This window comes from Lycium barbarum, chromosome 1, assembly GCF_019175385.1.
Source record: "Lycium barbarum isolate Lr01 chromosome 1, ASM1917538v2, whole genome shotgun sequence".
Classification (NCBI taxonomy): Eukaryota; Viridiplantae; Streptophyta; class Magnoliopsida; order Solanales; family Solanaceae; genus Lycium; species Lycium barbarum.
This window is the reverse complement of record NC_083337.1, coordinates 15325389-15345402: the sequence shown is the minus strand read 5'-3', so window position 1 is coordinate 15345402 and position 20014 is coordinate 15325389. Positions and strand designations below refer to the sequence as shown.

Below are 20014 nucleotides of genomic sequence, written 5' to 3'. Positions count from 1 at the left end.
CAAGTGGTATCTGAGTTGAGTTTAGAACACCGTGAGACACTTCAGTTCCTATCTATTGTTGGTGTTAAAGGAAGAACTGCGAGGAGCCAACCCTAATACGAGAGGACTGGGTTGGGCTAACCTATGGTGCACCGGTTGCGCCGCACAGCTAAGTTGGTATGGAAAAACTATTGCACGGTGAGAAATCCTTCTCTATACAAGTTCTCAGACGAGGTTTTTGAACATAACTTCGATTGACGAGAGGTGTAAGTACCGTGAGGTGTGAAGCGATCTCGTACTAAACGGAATGACTTCCACTTTCAATAACAAAAATGAAAGAAAGTCGACTTATTCCTGAAATTGCAGTCAGTCATGCCACCTCTTTCGTTGTCGCCTCCTACTTGCTCATTTGCAAACTTTACGGTTATTTAAAAAATATTTAAACAGTCAAATTACATAATAAGTATTACATTGATAATCTAATAAATATTGTAATTACTTCATGATCTATGACAAATTAAGTAGGCGTTTGGCCATGAAAACCACATATTTTTCACTTTATTTGGTATTTTGGAGTTGGAGTTGAAGATGGAGTTGTGGTTGGTTATAGTTTTGCAAAGAATATTTGGTTGTTTGAATGTATTGAAAGTGCAAAACAAGTTTTGGTTGTTTTCCAAATTCGAAGTTGCATCTAGAATTTTTATGGACAAACACCATAAAGTGAAAAAATATTCCCGAAAAAAGTGAATAATTCTCATGAACAAACGGGCCCTAAATTATAGTAATAGTGTAGAATAACTTTAATACTATAGTGATATAACTTATGTCCTTATACACTACTAACTCAAATATTAGTCATTTTGAAAAAATTAATTTGCTTCAATTTTTTATTTTATTTTTTTAAAATAAATGACCACCTCAAGCGGTGGCTAATTTTATTAATATAACAAACTGTACAAAATAAAGCAAAACATATATAAATGAAAGACAACAAAAGAAAATCAGATCGGACAGAAAATCAGAATTACTTATTACTTTCTTCGTTCAAATTTAAGTGTCTTAATTGGACTGAGCATGGAGTTTAAAAAATAAAGAGAGACTTTTAAATATTGTGGTCTTATATTAAAGATGTATATAGTCCTTTAAATTTTTTCGTCTTAAACTCGCCATGTAGAATTTGAAATTGGAAAACATACTAAATATAGAGAGACACTCTTTTTGAGATAGACCTTGAAACGAAGAGACTACTAGTTTTTTTTTTTTTTCTACAAATTTTCTCTCTATTCCGGGTAGAGCAATATCAATTAAGTGAGATGTTTAAGGAGATAAATGGTAGTGTGGACAAATATATTCTGATAATGAAGGCAATCCAATGTCTTTTTCAGCATGTGTGCTGAAATTGGAGATGAAGTGAAAATCCTTCCTTGAATGGATTTGTGTGTTAATTGTGCATTTGTGGTCCTAAAACTTTCGCAGGCGCTTGAATGACCCCCAAGAGAGAAATCAAATGGGATTCGAAAAAAGCTTGCTGAGAAAGATTTTGTGTAGAAGTATGGACTGAAGGAGATACTTGATGATTTCGTTAGTTTTGTAAGGAAGAGTGGCATTTTATAGCAACTATGAACGAATGAAGTACCTCATGCATATCAAAGTTTCATATTTGAAGCGAGTTTTCAAGAAGCTGCTAAAAATTTGAGACTTGCTCTTCTAGTTTATTATAAATGTTATTTTAGTTATATGATCATGAAGGAAAAATATTTATTCATGAACTCAACAGATTTCTACTACTTCTATACTAGATGATTGTGTTAAGTCAAATTGTGTGTTTATAAATCATCTTATTAAAGGCATTAAAGTGAGAAGTTTAAAGTCAAATTCTTATTTCCTCCGTCTCATTTTAAGTGTCTTAATTTGATTAAGCACGAAGTTTAAGAAATAAAGAGAGATTTTTGAATTTTGTAGTCCTAAATTAAAGATGTGAATAATATACTAAAATATCCTTTTGAATCTTGTGGTTATAAACTTATCATATATGATGTTTGAATTGTCAACTTACGAATATACAAAGAGACTGTCTTTTTGGGTACAGACCAAAAAAAAAAGTAAGAAAATTAAATTGAGTTGGAGAAAGTACTAAATATAAAAATATGGCAATTCTTTTTTGAACTAACTAAAACAAAATATGACATAACCTACGGAGGGAATATAAGAGATAACCTTCAATAATATGTTAAGTTGCACTTACAGTCTTACATTATAAAAAGTTTTTTTTTACACTATCGAATCAATGCACGAGATCTAAATTCTATGGAACGAAATATAAAATATCATATATATACCGAGTCTTTTAACAGATCCTACAATACGACCAAAAGCAAATGGCTATAAATATTTAATTAGTACTGCTCCTATTATTATAATATCAAGAATCTCCATTAAATCGCTTGGATGTCCCATGTAAATAAAGAAAATGGCTAAGAAAGAGAGAGAGCAAAAGGTCAACCAAATGGAGGAGAAAGGCAGATGTAAGGTGTGTGTAACAGGAGGTGCAGGGTACATAGGTTCTTCACTTGTAAAAAAACTTTTGGACAAAGGTTACTCGGTTCACGCTACTCTCAGGAATTTGGGTATGTTTTTAATTTCTTTTGCTCTTAAGTTATGTTGCTTGAATATTTCAAAAATATTGTAAGGTCGGATTCTTTAAAAATTCATTTTGGGAGATTCAGCGAACACCTAGTAGTAATTCTTGAACAATCTGAGCAACATACCTCCTGAGTCAGTTTATTCCGGATGTTTTTTAAATGATTTTTAAGTTTATTGAAGTGCAGAGGATGAGTCCAAGGTGGGGCTATTGAAGAGCTTCATTGGTGCAGATAAAAGACTAAAGTTATTTGAAGCTGACATTTATAAACCAGAGGAATTTGAGAAAGCTATTCAAGGCTGTGAATTTGTTTTCCATGTTGCCACCCCTTTGTTGCATTCTGAAGGATTTCAGGTATGAATTTATGTCCTCATTTCCCTTTTTCACTGATGCCACTTATCCACCTCTTTTATCCCAAATTTTTATTGAGTTTGAGTTTTGTGCATTTATAGTGCAATTTCTTTTTTGACATCATCAAATTAAATTGATCTATAGTAATATATATTTCTTCCGTCCCAATTAATATGAGGATTGACCTATTTGGGGAGTCAAACAGTTTTTTCTTTGACTCAATTTCAAACATATTTGAAAACTATATAAAAAGTACTATAAATCTACATAATTAAAAATCCACAATATATGAAAAGAGCTGGAGAAAATCATAGTCAAAGAAAGAGTTGTTTGACTTTCTACACAAATCAACTGTCGTATAAATTGGGATGCGGGGAGTAATTCTTCGTGTTAGTATGTTATGGTAACTTGAAAATAAAACAATAACTTGCTATAATCGATTAAATTGTATAAAACATATTATACCCTATCAGGCACATATATAAACTTAAATCTATTCTGACTTGGTGGGGATGTGTCTTCCTTATCACCATCTGTCATCTCATTATTCGCGGGGTGGCATGAGTCAACTAAAATGATAATTATGGCCACACAACTGTTCATGTCTAATTCTATATCATAAGTTTTTTTTAAGAAAAATAATCTTTTTTAAACGTCATACAGATACTCATAATCAATAATAAGCAATATAAAATGAGACAGTGTATATATGCATTACAAGGAAACGGTAATCGATACCTGAACTTTTAGTTAAATAACTCAGCATTCAACCAAGTGTATCATTAAGTCTTTTTGGACCATGGGTGATAAATAATAATATTAGATCAATTCTAGAAAAATATGCACATAAAATATTTAATTTTTCGAAATGATCATGGGTTCACGTGCCCGACTTATTTAACCTAAATTCGCCCCTGCAAGAAACACAACCCCTTACCCCTGGTACTGATTGGATTTGTATAGGACTAATATAATCTGCCAAAAGAAAGAAAAAGTCAGAATTATTATTGACTCTTTTTGTTTTCTTCTTTAGTAAGCAATTTTGACCTTCATATGAAACAGTACAAAAATAGAATTGAGGCTACAGTTGATGCAGTGAAGAAAATTGGAATGGCTTGTCTTAAATCTGGGACAGTGAGGAGATTTATCTATACTGCCTCAGTGGTAGCTGCTTCTCCAATGAAGGAAGATGGAAGTGGTTTCAATGATTTGATGGATGAAACATGTTGGACACCTCTTAATTTCTCAAATCCTTATACCCAACAGTATCTTAAGGTGAGCCTAATGCATTTATTTACCTTCCTATACAGAGGCGAATTCAGAATTTCAAGAGGATGGGTTCACCATTATTTATAGTTTTTTTTTTTATATATTTCTTTTGCCTTGGGTTCGCAGCTCAGCGCCTATGATTTTTTTTTTTTTTGCCTTTTGGGACTTGGGTAATTAGAAATAAAGGGGAAAAAAGTCATTAGATATAATATAAAAAAAAAAGAAACACGTTTTTTACTTTTGGGTAATTAGAATTATAGAAGAAAAGGGATTTAGAATAATGTAAAAAGGAAAGTTAAAAGGCTGTTTTAGAAAAAAAAAAGTATAAAAAGTGCAGGAGCTTGGGTTCAATCCCAAGACCTGAGGAAATAAACACATCCCCTAACCAGTGCTCTACTCGACCTAATTTGACCATGTGTTCCTTTAGTTAATATTAGATATATTTTTCAGAATTTATACACATAATATATCGATTTTAGTCGAGTGAGCATGTGTTCACGTGACCCAAATTTAATACCTAAATTCGCCTTTGTTCCTATGTGCTGCATTAAAGCTTCCAATTTCTTGATTTATTCCATTTTCTCATTTAAGAACTATTTAGGGGTTCGTAATTATGTTGGAATGTTAGGCAAACTGTTGATGATATCGTATGGCACAAAAAGGAAGGGAAAAAAAGAGGGAGATAGACCTTAAGCTTACTTCGTATCATTAGAAAAATTCCGCTCTTACTTCGTATCATTAGAAAAATTCCGCTCTTGCAGAATAACATTACCAATGAGTTTATATAAACGTTTAACGGATAATTCTAGACATAAACTACTAACTGGTTTTACACACATATTATGAACTTGCCTATATTGAAATCATTATATCCATGCACCTACATTTTCTAATAGTCATATGGATAACACCAAATTTATGAACCTCGGCATTTAAATATTTAAGTTTACCATCTTCAACCAGTTAAACGGTTTTTCTTTCAAAAGTATTGATTCCCTGTACACGAAACTTTCGTCAGGCAAGATTCAGCACCTAAGATTCTTTAAGCATTTATTATACAGGATTTTTTTTTTTTTTTGTACACTATTGATGTAGTTTAATTAGTGATAACAAGTAGTAAGGAATGAGTCTTAGTGAAATTTATGTGTATTCACAATTTTACATTATAAATGATTTAACTATATCAATATTTCAATGCATAAAATTTTAAATCTTTTATGATTGGATTTGTGATCTATATCGGTTGTAAACGTTTTTTTTTTTTCCTTTTCAATATCAATGTATTTTCATATGTTATAACAAGCTAATTACTATATTTACTAGTTTCCTATAATTATTACTCTCTCTATCCCAATTTAAGTGTCTTACTTTTCTTTGTGGTATGTCCCAAAAAGAGTATCTCTTTCTATAATTAGTAAGTTGACAATTCAAATATCCTACTTCCTCCGTTCACTTTTACTTGTCCAGTATTCTAAAAATATATTTTCACTTTTACTTGTCACTTTTAGCATATTAAGAGAAGACAAAAAAAATTTCTTGTTTTACCCATTGTATTAATTAGTCATTTCAAATTATTTTTCAAGTCTATTAAAATTATGCACCAATTAATATGGGCATTATAGTAAATTACGCACTTCGTTTATTATTTCTTAAGGGGTGTGCAAAGTCCATGGTGGACAAGTAAAAGTGAACAGAGGGAGTAGTTTATAATCACAAGATTCAAATGACATTTTAGTACATTATACACATCTTTAATTTAGGATCAAAAGATTCAAAAGTCTCACTTTATTTCTTAAATTCCGTGTCTAGCCAAACGAAAATACTTAAATTGTGATGAAAGGAGTATAAAAAATTATTCCCTCCGTTTACTTTTACTTATCCACTATGGACTTTATACACTTCTTAAGAAATAATCAATGAAGTGCATATTTTACCATAATACCCATATTAATTGGTGTAAAATGGTATATTGTTTTAGACAATGATTTGGAATGAGTAATTAATACTAAGGATAAAACAGGAAAAATAAATTATTTTTTTCTTGATATGCGAAAGTGGACAAGTAAAAGTGAAAATCTATTTTGGAATAGTGGACAAATAAAAGTGAACGGAGGGAGTACCTATAATTAGCTTATACATAATATGATTATGTAAATATTATTTAAACCATCAGTTACATATAGCTTAACCTCTTTATAATTACAGGATTATGTAAAGTCAAAGATGCTAGCTGAGAAAGAGATGTTAAACTTTGGAAAGGAGGAATTGGAGGTGGTGACATTGGGTTGTGGCCTTGTGGGTGGAGACACTTATTTACCTTATATCCCATCAAGTAGTGCCATATTCTTGTCAGTGTTCACTCAAGAAGTGATTCTTTACCATTCACTCAAGTTTTTAGAGGAGCTTATTGGAAAAGTTCCTATTGTGCATATTGAAGATGTATGTGAAGCTCATTTGTTCTCCATGAATGCTGCTTCTATCAATGGCCGTTTCTTGTGCGCTAGCTCCTTTGTTTCCACTGCAGAGATTGGCACCTACTACCAGCAGAATTATCCAGAGTTCAATGTCAACCAAGAGTAAGATGTTTTAACCTTACATTATACATTGAGTTTAAGTTTTATACATAAATGGTGTTAAAAAAGGTAGTTTGGTGGACGAAACATTTCGCGTTTAGTCAAAATTCGGGGAAAAGTTGCAGTCCGAGGGAGTGCATTGTAACCATCAGTGGCTGATTTCCACATCTCAAATTCGTAATCTATAATTCACACGGAGACAACTTTATTGTTGTTTAATACAATATATTGTTAGACAATCAAATTATTACATGATGAGTATCGATTGGTAATCTAATAAAAATTGTAAGTGACCTAGTATATCGTAGGTTAAACTATACCGATAGTGTAAAATATCTTTATATTATGGTGATGTGACTTAAAACCTATATACACTACTAACTCAAACATTAGTCGTTTTCTAAATTACACTTGTTTTTTAAAAAAATATTTGACGTTTTAGAAAATCAAGAAGCTATTTGTTACCTTATTTCAAATCTACTCTCACTATCACAAATAGTGGAGTGTTTGTTAGGATTTAAATCCCAAATCCGACCTTTGTAAGCAGGTTCCCAGGAAAGATTGGAGGGTCACAGCTGGACCACTTAAATACCAACCTCCTTAGACAGAACCTACTTACGCCGTGATGTAAGCGAAGAATAAATAGCACACACAGATTTATAGTGGTTCACCCTCAATGTGAGAGCTATTTCCACGTTGCTGTTGCAGATCTTATTAAAGAAGAAATATTACAAGTGTTTACAACACTCAACCTCACAACCCCAATCCCAATTACACTCAAGAATTTTACCACAGAAATTCTCTCAAAGACCTTCTCTTACTTAGGCCTTTCACTAAGAGTATTTCTCTTAGATTTTTTCTCTCTTGGGATGTGTATAGCAAATGATCTTAATGATATCTTACAAATGAACCATAAGCTACCTATTTATAGGAATGAATTTCCTATGATGAGGTAAGCGCTTACATCACGACTATTATGAGGTAAGCGCTTACATCACGACTATGTGAACAAAAGAATTGACTTGTTTGGCCAATTCCACACCTAACAAATCTCCCACTTGAAGACTAATTTTAATTTGTCTTCACACTTTGATCGATGCAGCAGCTCTTTCCTACTTTCATACTTCGTGCAGGCCAACTGAAGTTGAGCATAGCTTCAGTTTGTCTATCGTCACTGCCTTTGTCAACATGTCTGCTGGATTCTGACTCCCTGCGATCTTCTCAAGCACCAGCGCTCCATCTTCCAAAGCTGATCTAATGAAATGGTACCGGAGTTGTATGTGCTTCGTTCGAGCATGGTAAACCGGGTTCTTTGCCAAATGAATGGCGCTTTGTCTATCACAATATAGCACACTTCCCTCGTGGTCCTGATCCAATTCCCGCAGAAAAGATTATAGCCACATCATTTCCTTTGTGGCCTCCGTCACAGCAACGTACTCAGCCTCACAACTAGAGAGAGCTACTATCTTTTGCAACTTGGAAACCCAAGAGATTGCAGTACCTCCGAAGGTGTAAACATGCCCGGATGTGCTCTTTCTGCTATCAATATCACCACCGTTGTCAGCATCAACATACCTTTGCAATCCTGTTTTTGATTTTCGGAAATACAGAGCTGAACTCGAGCTGCCTTTCAGATATCTGAATATCCACTTCACAGCCTCCCAGTGTTGCTTTCCCGGATTGCTCATAAATCGGCTGACAACTCCCACTGCATGTGCAATGTCTGGCCTTGTACATATCATTGCATACATAAGACTACCGATTGCAGATGCATAAGGTATCTTGTCCATCTGCTTCTTCTCATCCTCGGTTGTCAGCGACTGATCCTTTGACAACCGAAAGTGTCCAGCCAAGGGAGTGCTGACTGGCTTGGCATCATGCATGTTAAACCTTTTGATAACTTTCCTCACATATTCTTCTTGTGAGAGTTTGATTCCCTCCTTGCTTCGGTCGATTCTCATCCCAAGGATTTGCTTTGCAGCTTCCAAATCCTTCATTGCAAACTCTTCCGATAACCCCTTTTTCAACCGATCAATCTCCTGTAGGTTTGATCCTACGATTAGCATGTCGTCGACATAGAGTAGCAGTATCATGTACGAGTCTTCAAATTTTTTGAAGTAACAGCAGTGATCTGCCTCGCACCTTGAAAAATCAGCTTTCTTCATAAAGCTGTCAAACTTTAAATACCACTGTCTTGGAGCCTGTTTTAGTCCGTACAGACTCTTTTGAAGTTTGCACACCAGATTCTCCTTTCCTTTGATTTTGAATCCCTCCGGCTGTCGCATGTAGATTTCCTCGTCTAGATCACCGTGAAGAAATGCAGTTTTCACGTCCATCTGTTGCAGATGTAGATTTTCCTTTGCTACCAGCCCAAGAACAGTTCTGATAGTCACCATCTTGACTACGGGAGAGAAGATCTCCGTATAGTCAATGCCTTCTTTCTGTTGAAATCCCTTTGCAACCAGCCTTGCTTTATAACGCTTGCTTCCATTGGGTTCTTCTTTTATCCGATAAACCCATTTGTTTTGCAATGCCTTTTTATCCTTTGGCAACTCGGATAATTCCCATGTATGATTTGCCGATAGTGAATCCATTTCATCCTTTATTGCCAGCTCCCACTTAGTCGATTCATCGACTTGCATTGCTTCTTCATAACATTCCGGCTCCCCTCTATCAGTGAGTAGAATGTAGTTGAGGGATGGAGAGTACCTGTGAAGCGGGTTCCTGATCCTGGATGATCTACGCAGCTCTGTGATTGGCGTCTGTTCATTTGTTTCAGAATCAGCACTTTCATCAGCACCTTCTCGAATTGTTTGTTCCTCTGCCTCGGTTGTACCTGGCTGCGGCTCAGGTGCCGGAAAGTCCCTCAAATCGACTATTTCCGATTCCTTGTCCTGACTTTCTGAATTCTTTTGCAGCTTGTCTTTGTACAGTACCTCTTCGTTAAAGACAACATTCCTGCTTCGGATGATCTTCCGATTTTGTTCATCCCAAAATCGGTACCCAAGCTCGGTGTCACCATAGCCAATAAAGTAACACTTCTTTGATTTTGGATCAAGCTTGCTTCTAGCCGTATCATCATTATGAACATATGATAAGCAACCGAACACTTTCAGAAATGAAAGATTTACCTTCTTGCCACTCCAGACTTCTTCTGGAATTCTGAAATCCAAGGGAACTGACGGTCCTCGGTTAATTAAGAAGGCCGCGGTATTGACTGCATCTGCCCAGAATGTCTTGGGCAGTCCAGAGTGTATTCTCATACTCCGAGCACGCTCGTTCAACGTTCGGTTCATTCTTTCGGCTACTCCATTCTGTTGCGGCGTTCCAGGAATAGTCTTCATCATCTTGATCCCATTATCGGCACAATACCGTTTGAAATCACCATCAGTGTATTCTCCGCCGTTGTCGGACCTCAAACACTTCAACTTGAGGTTTGTTTCATTCTCGACCATGGATTTCCATCTTTTGAATACACTAAACACATCGGATTTATTTTTCATAAAATAAACCCATACCTTCCTGGTTGAATCATCAATGAAGGTCATGTAGTAGTGTGATCCTCCAAGGGAGGGTACAGTGGTAGGTCCCCACACGTCTGTGTGCACCAATTCCAGCTTTTCGACCTTCAACTCTCTGTCTGCACTTGAGAAGCTTACTCGCTTTTGTTTTCCGAGAATGCAGCTCTCACACGTATGAAGGTCCACCGTCTTCAGCTCCGGTATTAAACCATTTGTCACCAACAGCTTCATCCCCTTCTGGCTGATATGCCCCAGCCGACAATGCCACAAATTTGTCTTCTTTGTGTTGTCAACCACAGCAACAGTATCACGACAGCTAGCCGTCATGTAGAGAGTGCCAATCTTCTTTCCTCGGCCAACTACCATAGCACCTTTCGCCACCTTCCAAGACCCATTACCAAAGTTGAGATCATATCCCTCATCATCAAGCTGACCTACTGAGATCAGGTTTCGCATCAGCTTTGGAACATGTCTAACTTTAGTAATCTTCCGCGAGGATCCATTTGACATCTTCAAATTAATGTCTCCCGTGCCAACAACATCTAGCGGCTCTCCATCGGCTAAATAAACTTTACCGAGATTCCCAGCCACGTAGTTTGTCATTATATCATGATGTGGGGTGGTATGAAAGGACGCTCCTGAGTCAAGCACCCAAGAGTCTATCGGGCTGTCAACCGATAGCAACAACGCATCACCAATGTCTTCCATAGCAGCGTCGATTCCAGCCCCCTTGTTGTCCTCCTTCTTTGGCGCCCTGCAGTTCTTCTTGAAGTGACCTGGTTTTCCACAGTTCCAACAATCAAATGTTCGTCCTGGTCTGGATTGACCCCTGCCATTCCTTGACTTCGATCTGCCCCTATTTCGGTTGTAGTTTCTGTCATAATTTCTGCTTCTGTTTTCAACATTAAAAGCAGAACTCGTCGATGCCTCTCCAGAATCTGTCCTGTGCACCTCCTCAGCAAGGATACGATCCCTAACATCGTTGAACTTTAGTTTGTCACTGCCGACAGAATTACTAACCGCTGCTCTCATTGGCTCCCAGCTATTTGGTAGGGATGCCAACAAAATTAGAGCTTGCACTTCATCATCGAAGTCAATTTTTACCGATGACAATTGATTTACAATGGTATTGAATTCATTTACGTGTGCAGCAACATGAGCATTTTCCATCATCGTTAGATGAAATAGTTTCTTCATGAGAAATACCTTATTATTTGCCGAAGGTTTCTCATACATGTCAGACAATACCTTCATCATATCTGCGGTGGTCTTCTCCTTTGCCACGTTGTGAGCAACGTTCTTCGATAGCGTCAGCCGAATGACTCCCGGAACTTGTCTGTCGAGGAGATTCCAATCTGCTTGTTTCATCTCCTCTGGTTTCGGACTCAGAGGTTCATGAAGCTTTCTGCCATATAAATAATCTTCAATTTGCATTCTCCAGAACGCAAAATCTGTACCATCGAATTTACCGATGCCGTGCGTCGTACCATCTTCGCCTCCCATCGTTTCTAAATCACAACACAACCTGTTGCTCTGATACCAGTTGTTAGGATTTAAATCCCAAATCCGACCTTTGTAAGCAGGTTCCCAGGAAAGATTGGAGGGTCACAGCTGGACCACTTAAATACCAACCTCCTTAGACAGAACCTACTTACGCCGTGATGTAAGCGAAGAATAAATAGCACACACAGATTTATAGTGGTTCACCCTCAATGTGAGAGCTATTTCCACGTTGCTGCTGCAGATCTTATTAAAGAAGAAATATTACAAGTGTTTACAACACTCAACCTCACAACCCCAATCCCAATTACACTCAAGAATTTTACCACAGAAAATTCTCTCAAAGACCTTCTCTTACTTAGGCCTTTCACTAAGAGTATTTCTCTTAGATTTTTTCTCTCTTGGGATGTGTATAGCAAATGATCTTAATGATATCTTACAAATGAACCATAAGCTACCTATTTATAGGAATGAATTTCCTATGATGAGGTAAGCGCTTACATCACGACTATTATGAGGTAAGCGCTTACATCACGACTATGTGAACAAAAGAATTGACTTGTTTGGCCAATTCCACACCTAACAGTGTTAATTAAGTAAATTGTTTAAGGAAATAAATGGTAATGTAGAAAGATGTTTCTATGATTAAGGCAATCAGATATCTTTTCAAAGTGTGTTGAATTGGAGATGAAGTTATAATTTCCTTTCTTGAATGGATTTATGTACTACTTGTTCATTTGTGCTCCTAAAACTTTCCCATCACAGGTGCTTTAATGACCCCAAGAGAGAAATCAAGTGGGGATCGAAAAAGCTTGATGAGAAAGGTTTCGTGTACAAATATGGAATGAAGGAGATACTTGATGATTGCGTTATTTGTGCAAGGAAGAATGGCATTTTATAGTAATGAAGTACCTCATGCATCTTAAAGTTTGATACCTGAAGCGAGTTTTCAAGAAGCTACTATAAATTTGAGAGATGATATTTTATAGTTCATTTTAAATGTTATTTTGGTTATATGATCTTTATCACATGAGATGGATAAAAAATTACACAAGAGATCTATTAATAAAACACTTATAGTAGAGCCTTGTTCATATTTTCAAATTGTAAGTGTGGGCGCAAAATATGTCATTCTAATATGGGCAATTTGCAGGATTGCCCTTCGCTAGGGTGGTCTTTAATTTTTGTCCCTCAAAATGGTGGTCTTTAACTTTTGGCCTTGAAATTCTGCCTTTTGCATGGCCAAATTTGTAAAATTCTGCCCTGCGGTTTTTTTTTTTTTTTAAACTAAGCTGGGGTTCGAACCCACAACAGGTGAAGGCAAAAGTTAAAGACCACCAATTTGAAGGGCAAAAATTAAAGACCACCCGAAATGAAGGACAATCCGCGCAAAAAAAAAAGTTCTAATATTAGCAAATGATGCTACCCAATGGGTCGTATAAATTGTCTACACTCTAAGGCTTCCCAAGGCAGCTTAATTAACTGGGTTCTGGATCAAAATTTGTTTGGTTTAGCGAGCTCTAATTATGTGCGCAGCATTTTACAAGATTATACAAGTTTATTGATAATGCTAGCTGATGGTTTAATTTGTCAAGGACATGTTATATGACATGCAGATATAGACGATAATATACTTTAGACAAAGCTTAACACTTGTAGCCACTTGACATTTTTATTCCGTTTGTGACAAGTGTTGTCAGAGTTCATGGTAAGCACATTGCCTATTCAAGTTCTATTCCAATTGGCCTAGGAGCATCCTGCTAATTAAGAACTTCAATAAGACTAAAACAAATAGTACAAAAAGTACAACTAGTTCAAAAAGTTGGCTCGCAAGTTAAGTGTGGAAATACACTCAATATGACCCGAATTTAAGTCACTCGTTTAAATCTGAGATGTGACGCTCTAGTATCCTTTCAATTCCCTTACAAAAATTTCTGACTCTGTCAGTGCTCTCAAGCTAGGTGAAATATTCAGATATGTCAATCATCAAGTTCGGATCACGAATATCAAGTTCACCATCCATTGATAAATCCCAGTCAGAACAAAATGGCGAATGAATGACTGATGTTGGTGTTGAAATAAACTCAATACGATTCGATTCTGAGCTCTGCAAAATCTTGCCCATCTCAAACTCCTCTTCTTGATTTGGCAACAATGACAAGTACATGGATTCTGATGTTATTGGAGATATAAATGGCTCTATTGAATTGGAAAAGATTTGTGCATTTTCACTTTCACATTTTAGTGGAGTGAAAGGAAAAGCTTCTTCTTTGATATTCAACTTTTCAACTTTTTGATTTCCCACTTTTTGTTTCTTTAGTTGACACTGATTCTTGTCACAATATTTCTTTTGGTTTTCATATGAAATGAATCTTGATGATTGTGAGGCTTTGCAAGTGTGTTTTCCTTTATATGTGACTTCAAAGACTAAAGGGTCTTCATCTGATTTTTGAACTTGCTTTGTTGCAAAGCAGCCTTGTTTCCTGTGAGTGCATCTGTAATAAGCCCTGCAATTTCAAAGTAAAATTAATCTTAATTAGATTCAAATCCAGGTCTACATTCAATGAAAAAATTCCTGTACCATTCCCGAGTAATACTTACTCCGAAAAATACTTTTTCCAGTTCAATAGACACATTTTGAACATACTTTAGGCGTTTAATAGGTAACCACCTCAGTGTCTAAATGAAAAGATGTGACAATTTTAGGGGTGCCCATACATTTGGACAAAAGTTGAATTGTTGTGAATTTAAAGACATTCTTGCTTTGAATATTCTATAATTTAAAAAATAGCAACAGCTGAAAAAAAAAGTGAAAGAAACTGAATATTTAGGTTTGTATAAGTGCTATTTTGACTGAAATTAACTTGACTCCACAAAAATTTCAACAACTTAAATTAATTAATTAGTAAGTGTTACTAGCATTCATGAAAAATGTGTTTTATCAAAATAAAGGGTGGTTGTCATAATAAGAAAATAGTTAACACAACACAAAAAACAAAGGGATCAAGAAAATAAGGAAAAGGGTTATTTTTCTTCTGTTTTTTTTTTTAAATTTTTTTTTTTTTTTTTTTACCTTGGATGATTAGCTCCTAAGATATATTTCTGCCCATATTTTCTCCAACTATAGCCATCATCATGATTAAAACTTTCTAGCTCTGTCCCAGATACTCTAACTTGCTTGCTCCACGGCTGCAACATCTTTCTGCAAAACCAACAAATTTAGAACAAAATCTAATGCCTGAATTTCTATATTGTTCGGACTCTTTGAAAATATTGCCGTACCAATTCGATATATTTTTGAAGAGTCAGAACAACATAGTTGAATTTCAAAAAACCATATTAAATGGTTTGATTGAGGCCTAAAATTAATTTACCTCTTCTTATTTTGGCCTTGATCCCTCAAATACTCCAAATCAGAACCTTCAGTCTTTAAACTTGTACCATTTCCAGGTACTGAAATTGTTGAACAACAAGAAAAAGGGTCACTAGTTCCATTAAAAACCTTCCAATTCAAAATTGACAATGATTTGTCAAGTGATGAAAGTATTTTCTCAAGTAGTAAATCACATTCCTCTGGTGAAGCCAAAGGATCAAATTGGTTTTTAAGCTTGTTTACACAATCTTTCCCTTGTGTAAGCTCAGTTATCAAAGTCTTTTTGTCCCAAGCTTTAACTTTCTCCATTTGGGGATCAATATTCAGTGACAAAAATGTAAAAAGATTCAATTTTGAGTGATAAATATGCAAAAAGATTCAATTTTGAGGGACAAAAGTGCAAAAAGATTCAATCTTCAGTGACAAAAATGCAAAAAGATTCAATCTTTAGTGGAAAAAAATGCAAAAAGATTCAATCTTCAGTGACAAAAGTGCAAAAAGACTCAATCTTCAGTGCCAAAAGTGCAAAAAGATTCTATCTTCAGTGCCAAAAGTGCAAAAACACTCAATCTTCAGTGCCAAAAATGCAAAAAGATTCAATCTTCAGTGCCAAAAGTGCCAAAAAAAATTCAACCCTCGGTGCCAAAAGACTCAATCTTCTGTGCCAGAAGTGCAAAAAGATTCAATCTTTTTTCTTATGAACTTAAATAAAAGAGTTAGTCCAATGGCACTAAATGGTGTGTTTGAAAACAAGAAAACAAGTAAATTTATGGCTATGAGGATTTGAAATCAATGAGCATTTAAAGATGACAAATTGTTCACTAAAAACATCAAGAAGTTATAGGATAAAGGAGAGTAAGTGAAGGTGCTGTGTAGCTGCTAAGAGGCTTCTTTATGATTTGTATGATATGATAGGACTTAGGAGATATAAAGAGGAATATATGTGGAAGTTGTAATGTGAACAAAGAAATCAAGAATAATTCAAGAAAGTCTCAAATGTGGGCCATCTTTTATCGCCATCTTTTAAAAATACATCCATCTTTCATTTTTTTCTTTCTTTCTAGACTGATGTTCCTTGATTGATTGTCTGTCGTTTTTTTATCATTAATTACTAGATTTTATGGCCTTTACATTTGCTAACCGACCATAACTTTTTCATTAGTTAATTCAGTAGTGCTAATTTTGATACAAATGACAGAATGTTATTAAACATATACTCCTGCGTCGTTACATTGTACCTAGAGCCCAGGATTATAATTTTAGGATTAATTTATCTTATTTCTTAGGATTAATTTATCCTATCTCTTAGATGGGATAAAATAATCTCAAAATTAATGGGATAAGATGGAATATTCCATCTTTAAGTTTGGGATGCACTTTATACTTTATTTGGTACAAGGTATAAATTTATCTTAGGATAAATTTATTTCTTCTATTAAACATGATACAAAATTAATCTCACAATTAATGCTGAGGTATCTCAGCTAATACCGTGTACCAAACGACCCAGAGGGTACATTTAAATGGACTTTTAAAACCAAAAATAATAGATTTCAAATTGATTGTGACTAGGATTTATGTTAGATAAATTTATTTTTATATACCCAACATGTAAAGAAGATTTGCTCCTATTATTTAAAGTTATCGATTATACTAGTTTGTCTATTGAAAAGGACACGTTACTAAATTCATCAACAGATTCAACACCATTAGGATTATCATTGTTTTCACAATTATCACATTTATACGAATCTAACTTTCATTATTTTTCATTATAAACTACTCCCTCAGTTCAATAATAAGTGTCACCCTAACAAAAAAAAAAATATCTCATAAATCGGCCAGTTTTACCAATTTTACCCTTAGACAAAAATTGACAAGTTAAAGTAACATCTAAATTATGATTAGAAAAGTCACATAGTGACTTGGTATTGTTGGATTCTCAATGTCAAAAGGTTTACTACTTGTGCATGCTCTAATTAAGAGGAAAAAGTAATCTATTTTTATAATGTAGGGGTAATTTAATAAACTTCACATTGTATTACTAATTTCTTAATAAGCATGTTTTTAGCTAAGGTGACACTTATTATGGGTCAGAGAGAGTATATAAGAGTCTTTACGGACCACCAAAGGACGTGGTGCAACGGATGAGACTGCTTTCCCTTAACTAGAGGTCTGGGGTTCGAGTCCTGGGTATGAAAAAATCTTGGGTAGGGAGCACTTAAATGTGGCCCTACGCGTCCCCAATCCGGATATAACCGGGTACCAATGCTGCTCCCAGACACCGGATGAAAAAAAAAAGAGTCTTTACGGGAAAAAAGGTTAAAACTTGTGTTGCTTATAATAGTAATAGGACTTAATAGGAAATTGTTATTCCTTTAATTCCAATATATATGATATTGTTTGACTAAGTATGAAATTTTAAGAAAAAATTGAATTTTTTTAAACTTATAACTTAAAACATCTTAAACATTTATGTCGCTATAAATATTTTTATTAAGGGTAGATGAGGAATTTAAAATTAAATTAAATTTAAATATAAAAAGATGACGTCTTTCTAGAAGAGACTTAAAAAAAGTATCCTATATAAATTGAAGCGAAGGGAATAGTAATACTCCATTAAGGTCTATGATCTCAAAAAATGTTACTCTCTCCGTCTCAATTTATATAAAGGTTGATCAGTTTAGGGAGTCAAACAGTCTTTTCTATGACTACGATTTTTTCCACTTCTTTTCATATATTATGAATTATTAATTGTGTAAACTTATATACTTTATTTGTAGTTTCCAAATATATAAATTTTATTATAAAATACTCAAATAATCTATGTTTAATGAGTCAAAGAAAAGCTGTTTAATTTTCTAAACTGATTAACCCTAGTATAAATTGCGACAAAGGCGGTAGCAAAATAGAAAGCAGACAGAAGTGAGGTGAGGATGCACTTTATTATGATTGGATGTGTATTTTTTGTTTTAAATCAAGTAAAGGAATGGGAAGAGGGGAACAATCCACGATGTTGCGTATGACAAAAAGATAGAGATGACGTTGATAGGCTTAGAGTCACCAACAAACCTTTGCTTACGTTCATGGCAAATGTTAAATCAACACAATTCACGCTTCTCTCTCTTTGGAAATAAAATCTTACTCCACCTTTTCAATTCATGCACCGCAGTTTAGTTGATACGAAATTTTAAGAGAAAAAAAAAATTAAAATATGTAATTTTAAATGTCATAATACGTGTGTTTAAGGTCTTTATATATACTATTCTCAATATCTCACTTGTGGAATTACATTAGATATATGTTGTTGTTGTTGTTGTCGTCGTCATTTTGTGTGTTTATAAAAACTTCTCATTTAGGGTGTCTTAGATACTAAAAATGTGTTTTTTTTTCTCGAAATAAGTGATTTTATTACTTATCTTTTCATATTTGGTAAGTACACGAAAAATATTATCTCAAGAACATTTACATACTCCCTCTGTCCCAATTTATACTTTTCGCTTCCCGAGATTCAAATTGTACGAACTTTGATCAACTTTTTAAAATGTATTTTTTCACCAAATTGATATGAGAAAAGTTGCACTTTATAGTACTTTTCATGAAGTTTTCAAATATATAAATTTTACTGTTAAAATATTGAGTTAATCTAATCAAATTTAGCTTTAAAGTTTAGTCAAATTGACTCTCGAGTCTCGAAAAGTGAATCCGCATAAATTGGACGGAGGGAGTATAATCTAAACAAACACTATAGGTGTGAGGTGGCGAGGGGTTGGGGGTGATGCCCCCTAGGGGAAAGTGGGTGGGGCGGAGGCTAGGGAAGGGGTGTGTCCGGTTGTAGAGGGGTACGGGACCGGGGAGGGTCGGGGAAGACAAATTCGAGGTGGGGTGGGATTAGGGCGTTGATAGTGGGGAAGGGACAATCAGCGTGTGGAACGTCATTTGGCGAGGGGTTGGGGGTGATGCTCCCTAGGGGAAAGAGGGTGGGGGCGGATGCTGAGGGAAGGGTGTGTCCGAGAGTAGAGGGGTACGGGCCTAGGGAGGGCCAGGGAAAACAGATTCTGGGTGGGGTGGGGTTAGGGCGTTGACGGTGGGGAAGAGACAATCAGCTTGTGGAACGTCATTTATAAAAATTCTCTCTGGAACTTGTTTTACTAGAGAAAGTATTTTTCAAAATATTTGACCAATCAAACATGAGAAGATTCTAAAAAAACACCCTAAAGATAAAAGGAGATGTTTAGAGTTAAATTATTTATAAATATAAAAATGTGTCCTCCTTTCCATAAGGAACTAATAAAAAAATAATATTACGTGGAACGGCAAGTGTAAATGTTTTTCAGAAGCGCAAAACAGTTAATTTATAAAGAATTTTTAACTTATATATGCAAACTCATGAATATTGTACTCACTCATTTTCCCAAAACAAAAAATGGCATCTTTGAGATAGTTATTAACATGCTAAAGATATGGCGCTGGAGAAGGAATCACTGAATTTGAACTTCTCATGCAATTCAAATTATTGCCTCTAAGCCACACGAGGATAAATTATCTGCAATAAGTCGTGCTATTATTAGTTGAACATGAATAGGGACCCATCTTAAAATTCCTAATTATAACAGGTCTGCATTCCATTTGGTGGGGACGACAATTTTTTCATGAAAATGTTCTAGTGAGTGTTTCTTACGCTCAATTATGCGCTTATTGCTTGTACAGGGAATATTAGAATAGTTGGGGTAGTAGGAGCAAGGCACCACAATAAAGATGTGCAAGAAAGTATAGTAGCAGAATAAATATTAGTTGTTGGAACACT

The 20014-nt window shown here is 35.1% G+C and overlaps 2 protein-coding genes across 2 annotated transcripts; one reads left to right on the top strand and one right to left on the bottom strand.

The window, feature by feature from the left end:
* The first annotated feature begins 2419 nt into the window (after positions 1-2419).
* Positions 2420-12785, top strand: LOC132632367 (NADPH HC-toxin reductase 1-like). The gene is made up of 5 exons (XM_060348280.1): positions 2420-2606; positions 2808-2974; positions 4034-4246; positions 6446-6816; positions 12600-12785. Exons 1-5 carry the CDS (start codon positions 2450-2452, stop codon positions 12733-12735), a joined length of 1044 nt encoding a protein of 347 aa, XP_060204263.1. The 5' UTR covers positions 2420-2449; the 3' UTR covers positions 12736-12785.
* Positions 12786-13465: 680 nt separating this feature from the next.
* LOC132632361 (probable WRKY transcription factor 53) lies at positions 13466-16100 on the bottom strand. The gene is made up of 3 exons (XM_060348267.1): positions 15209-16100; positions 14908-15036; positions 13466-14341 (listed from the first exon to the last, which is right to left on the bottom strand). Exons 1-3 carry the CDS (start codon positions 15514-15516, stop codon positions 13792-13794), a joined length of 987 nt encoding a protein of 328 aa, XP_060204250.1. The 5' UTR covers positions 15517-16100; the 3' UTR covers positions 13466-13791.
* Between the last annotated feature and the right edge of the window lie 3914 nt (positions 16101-20014).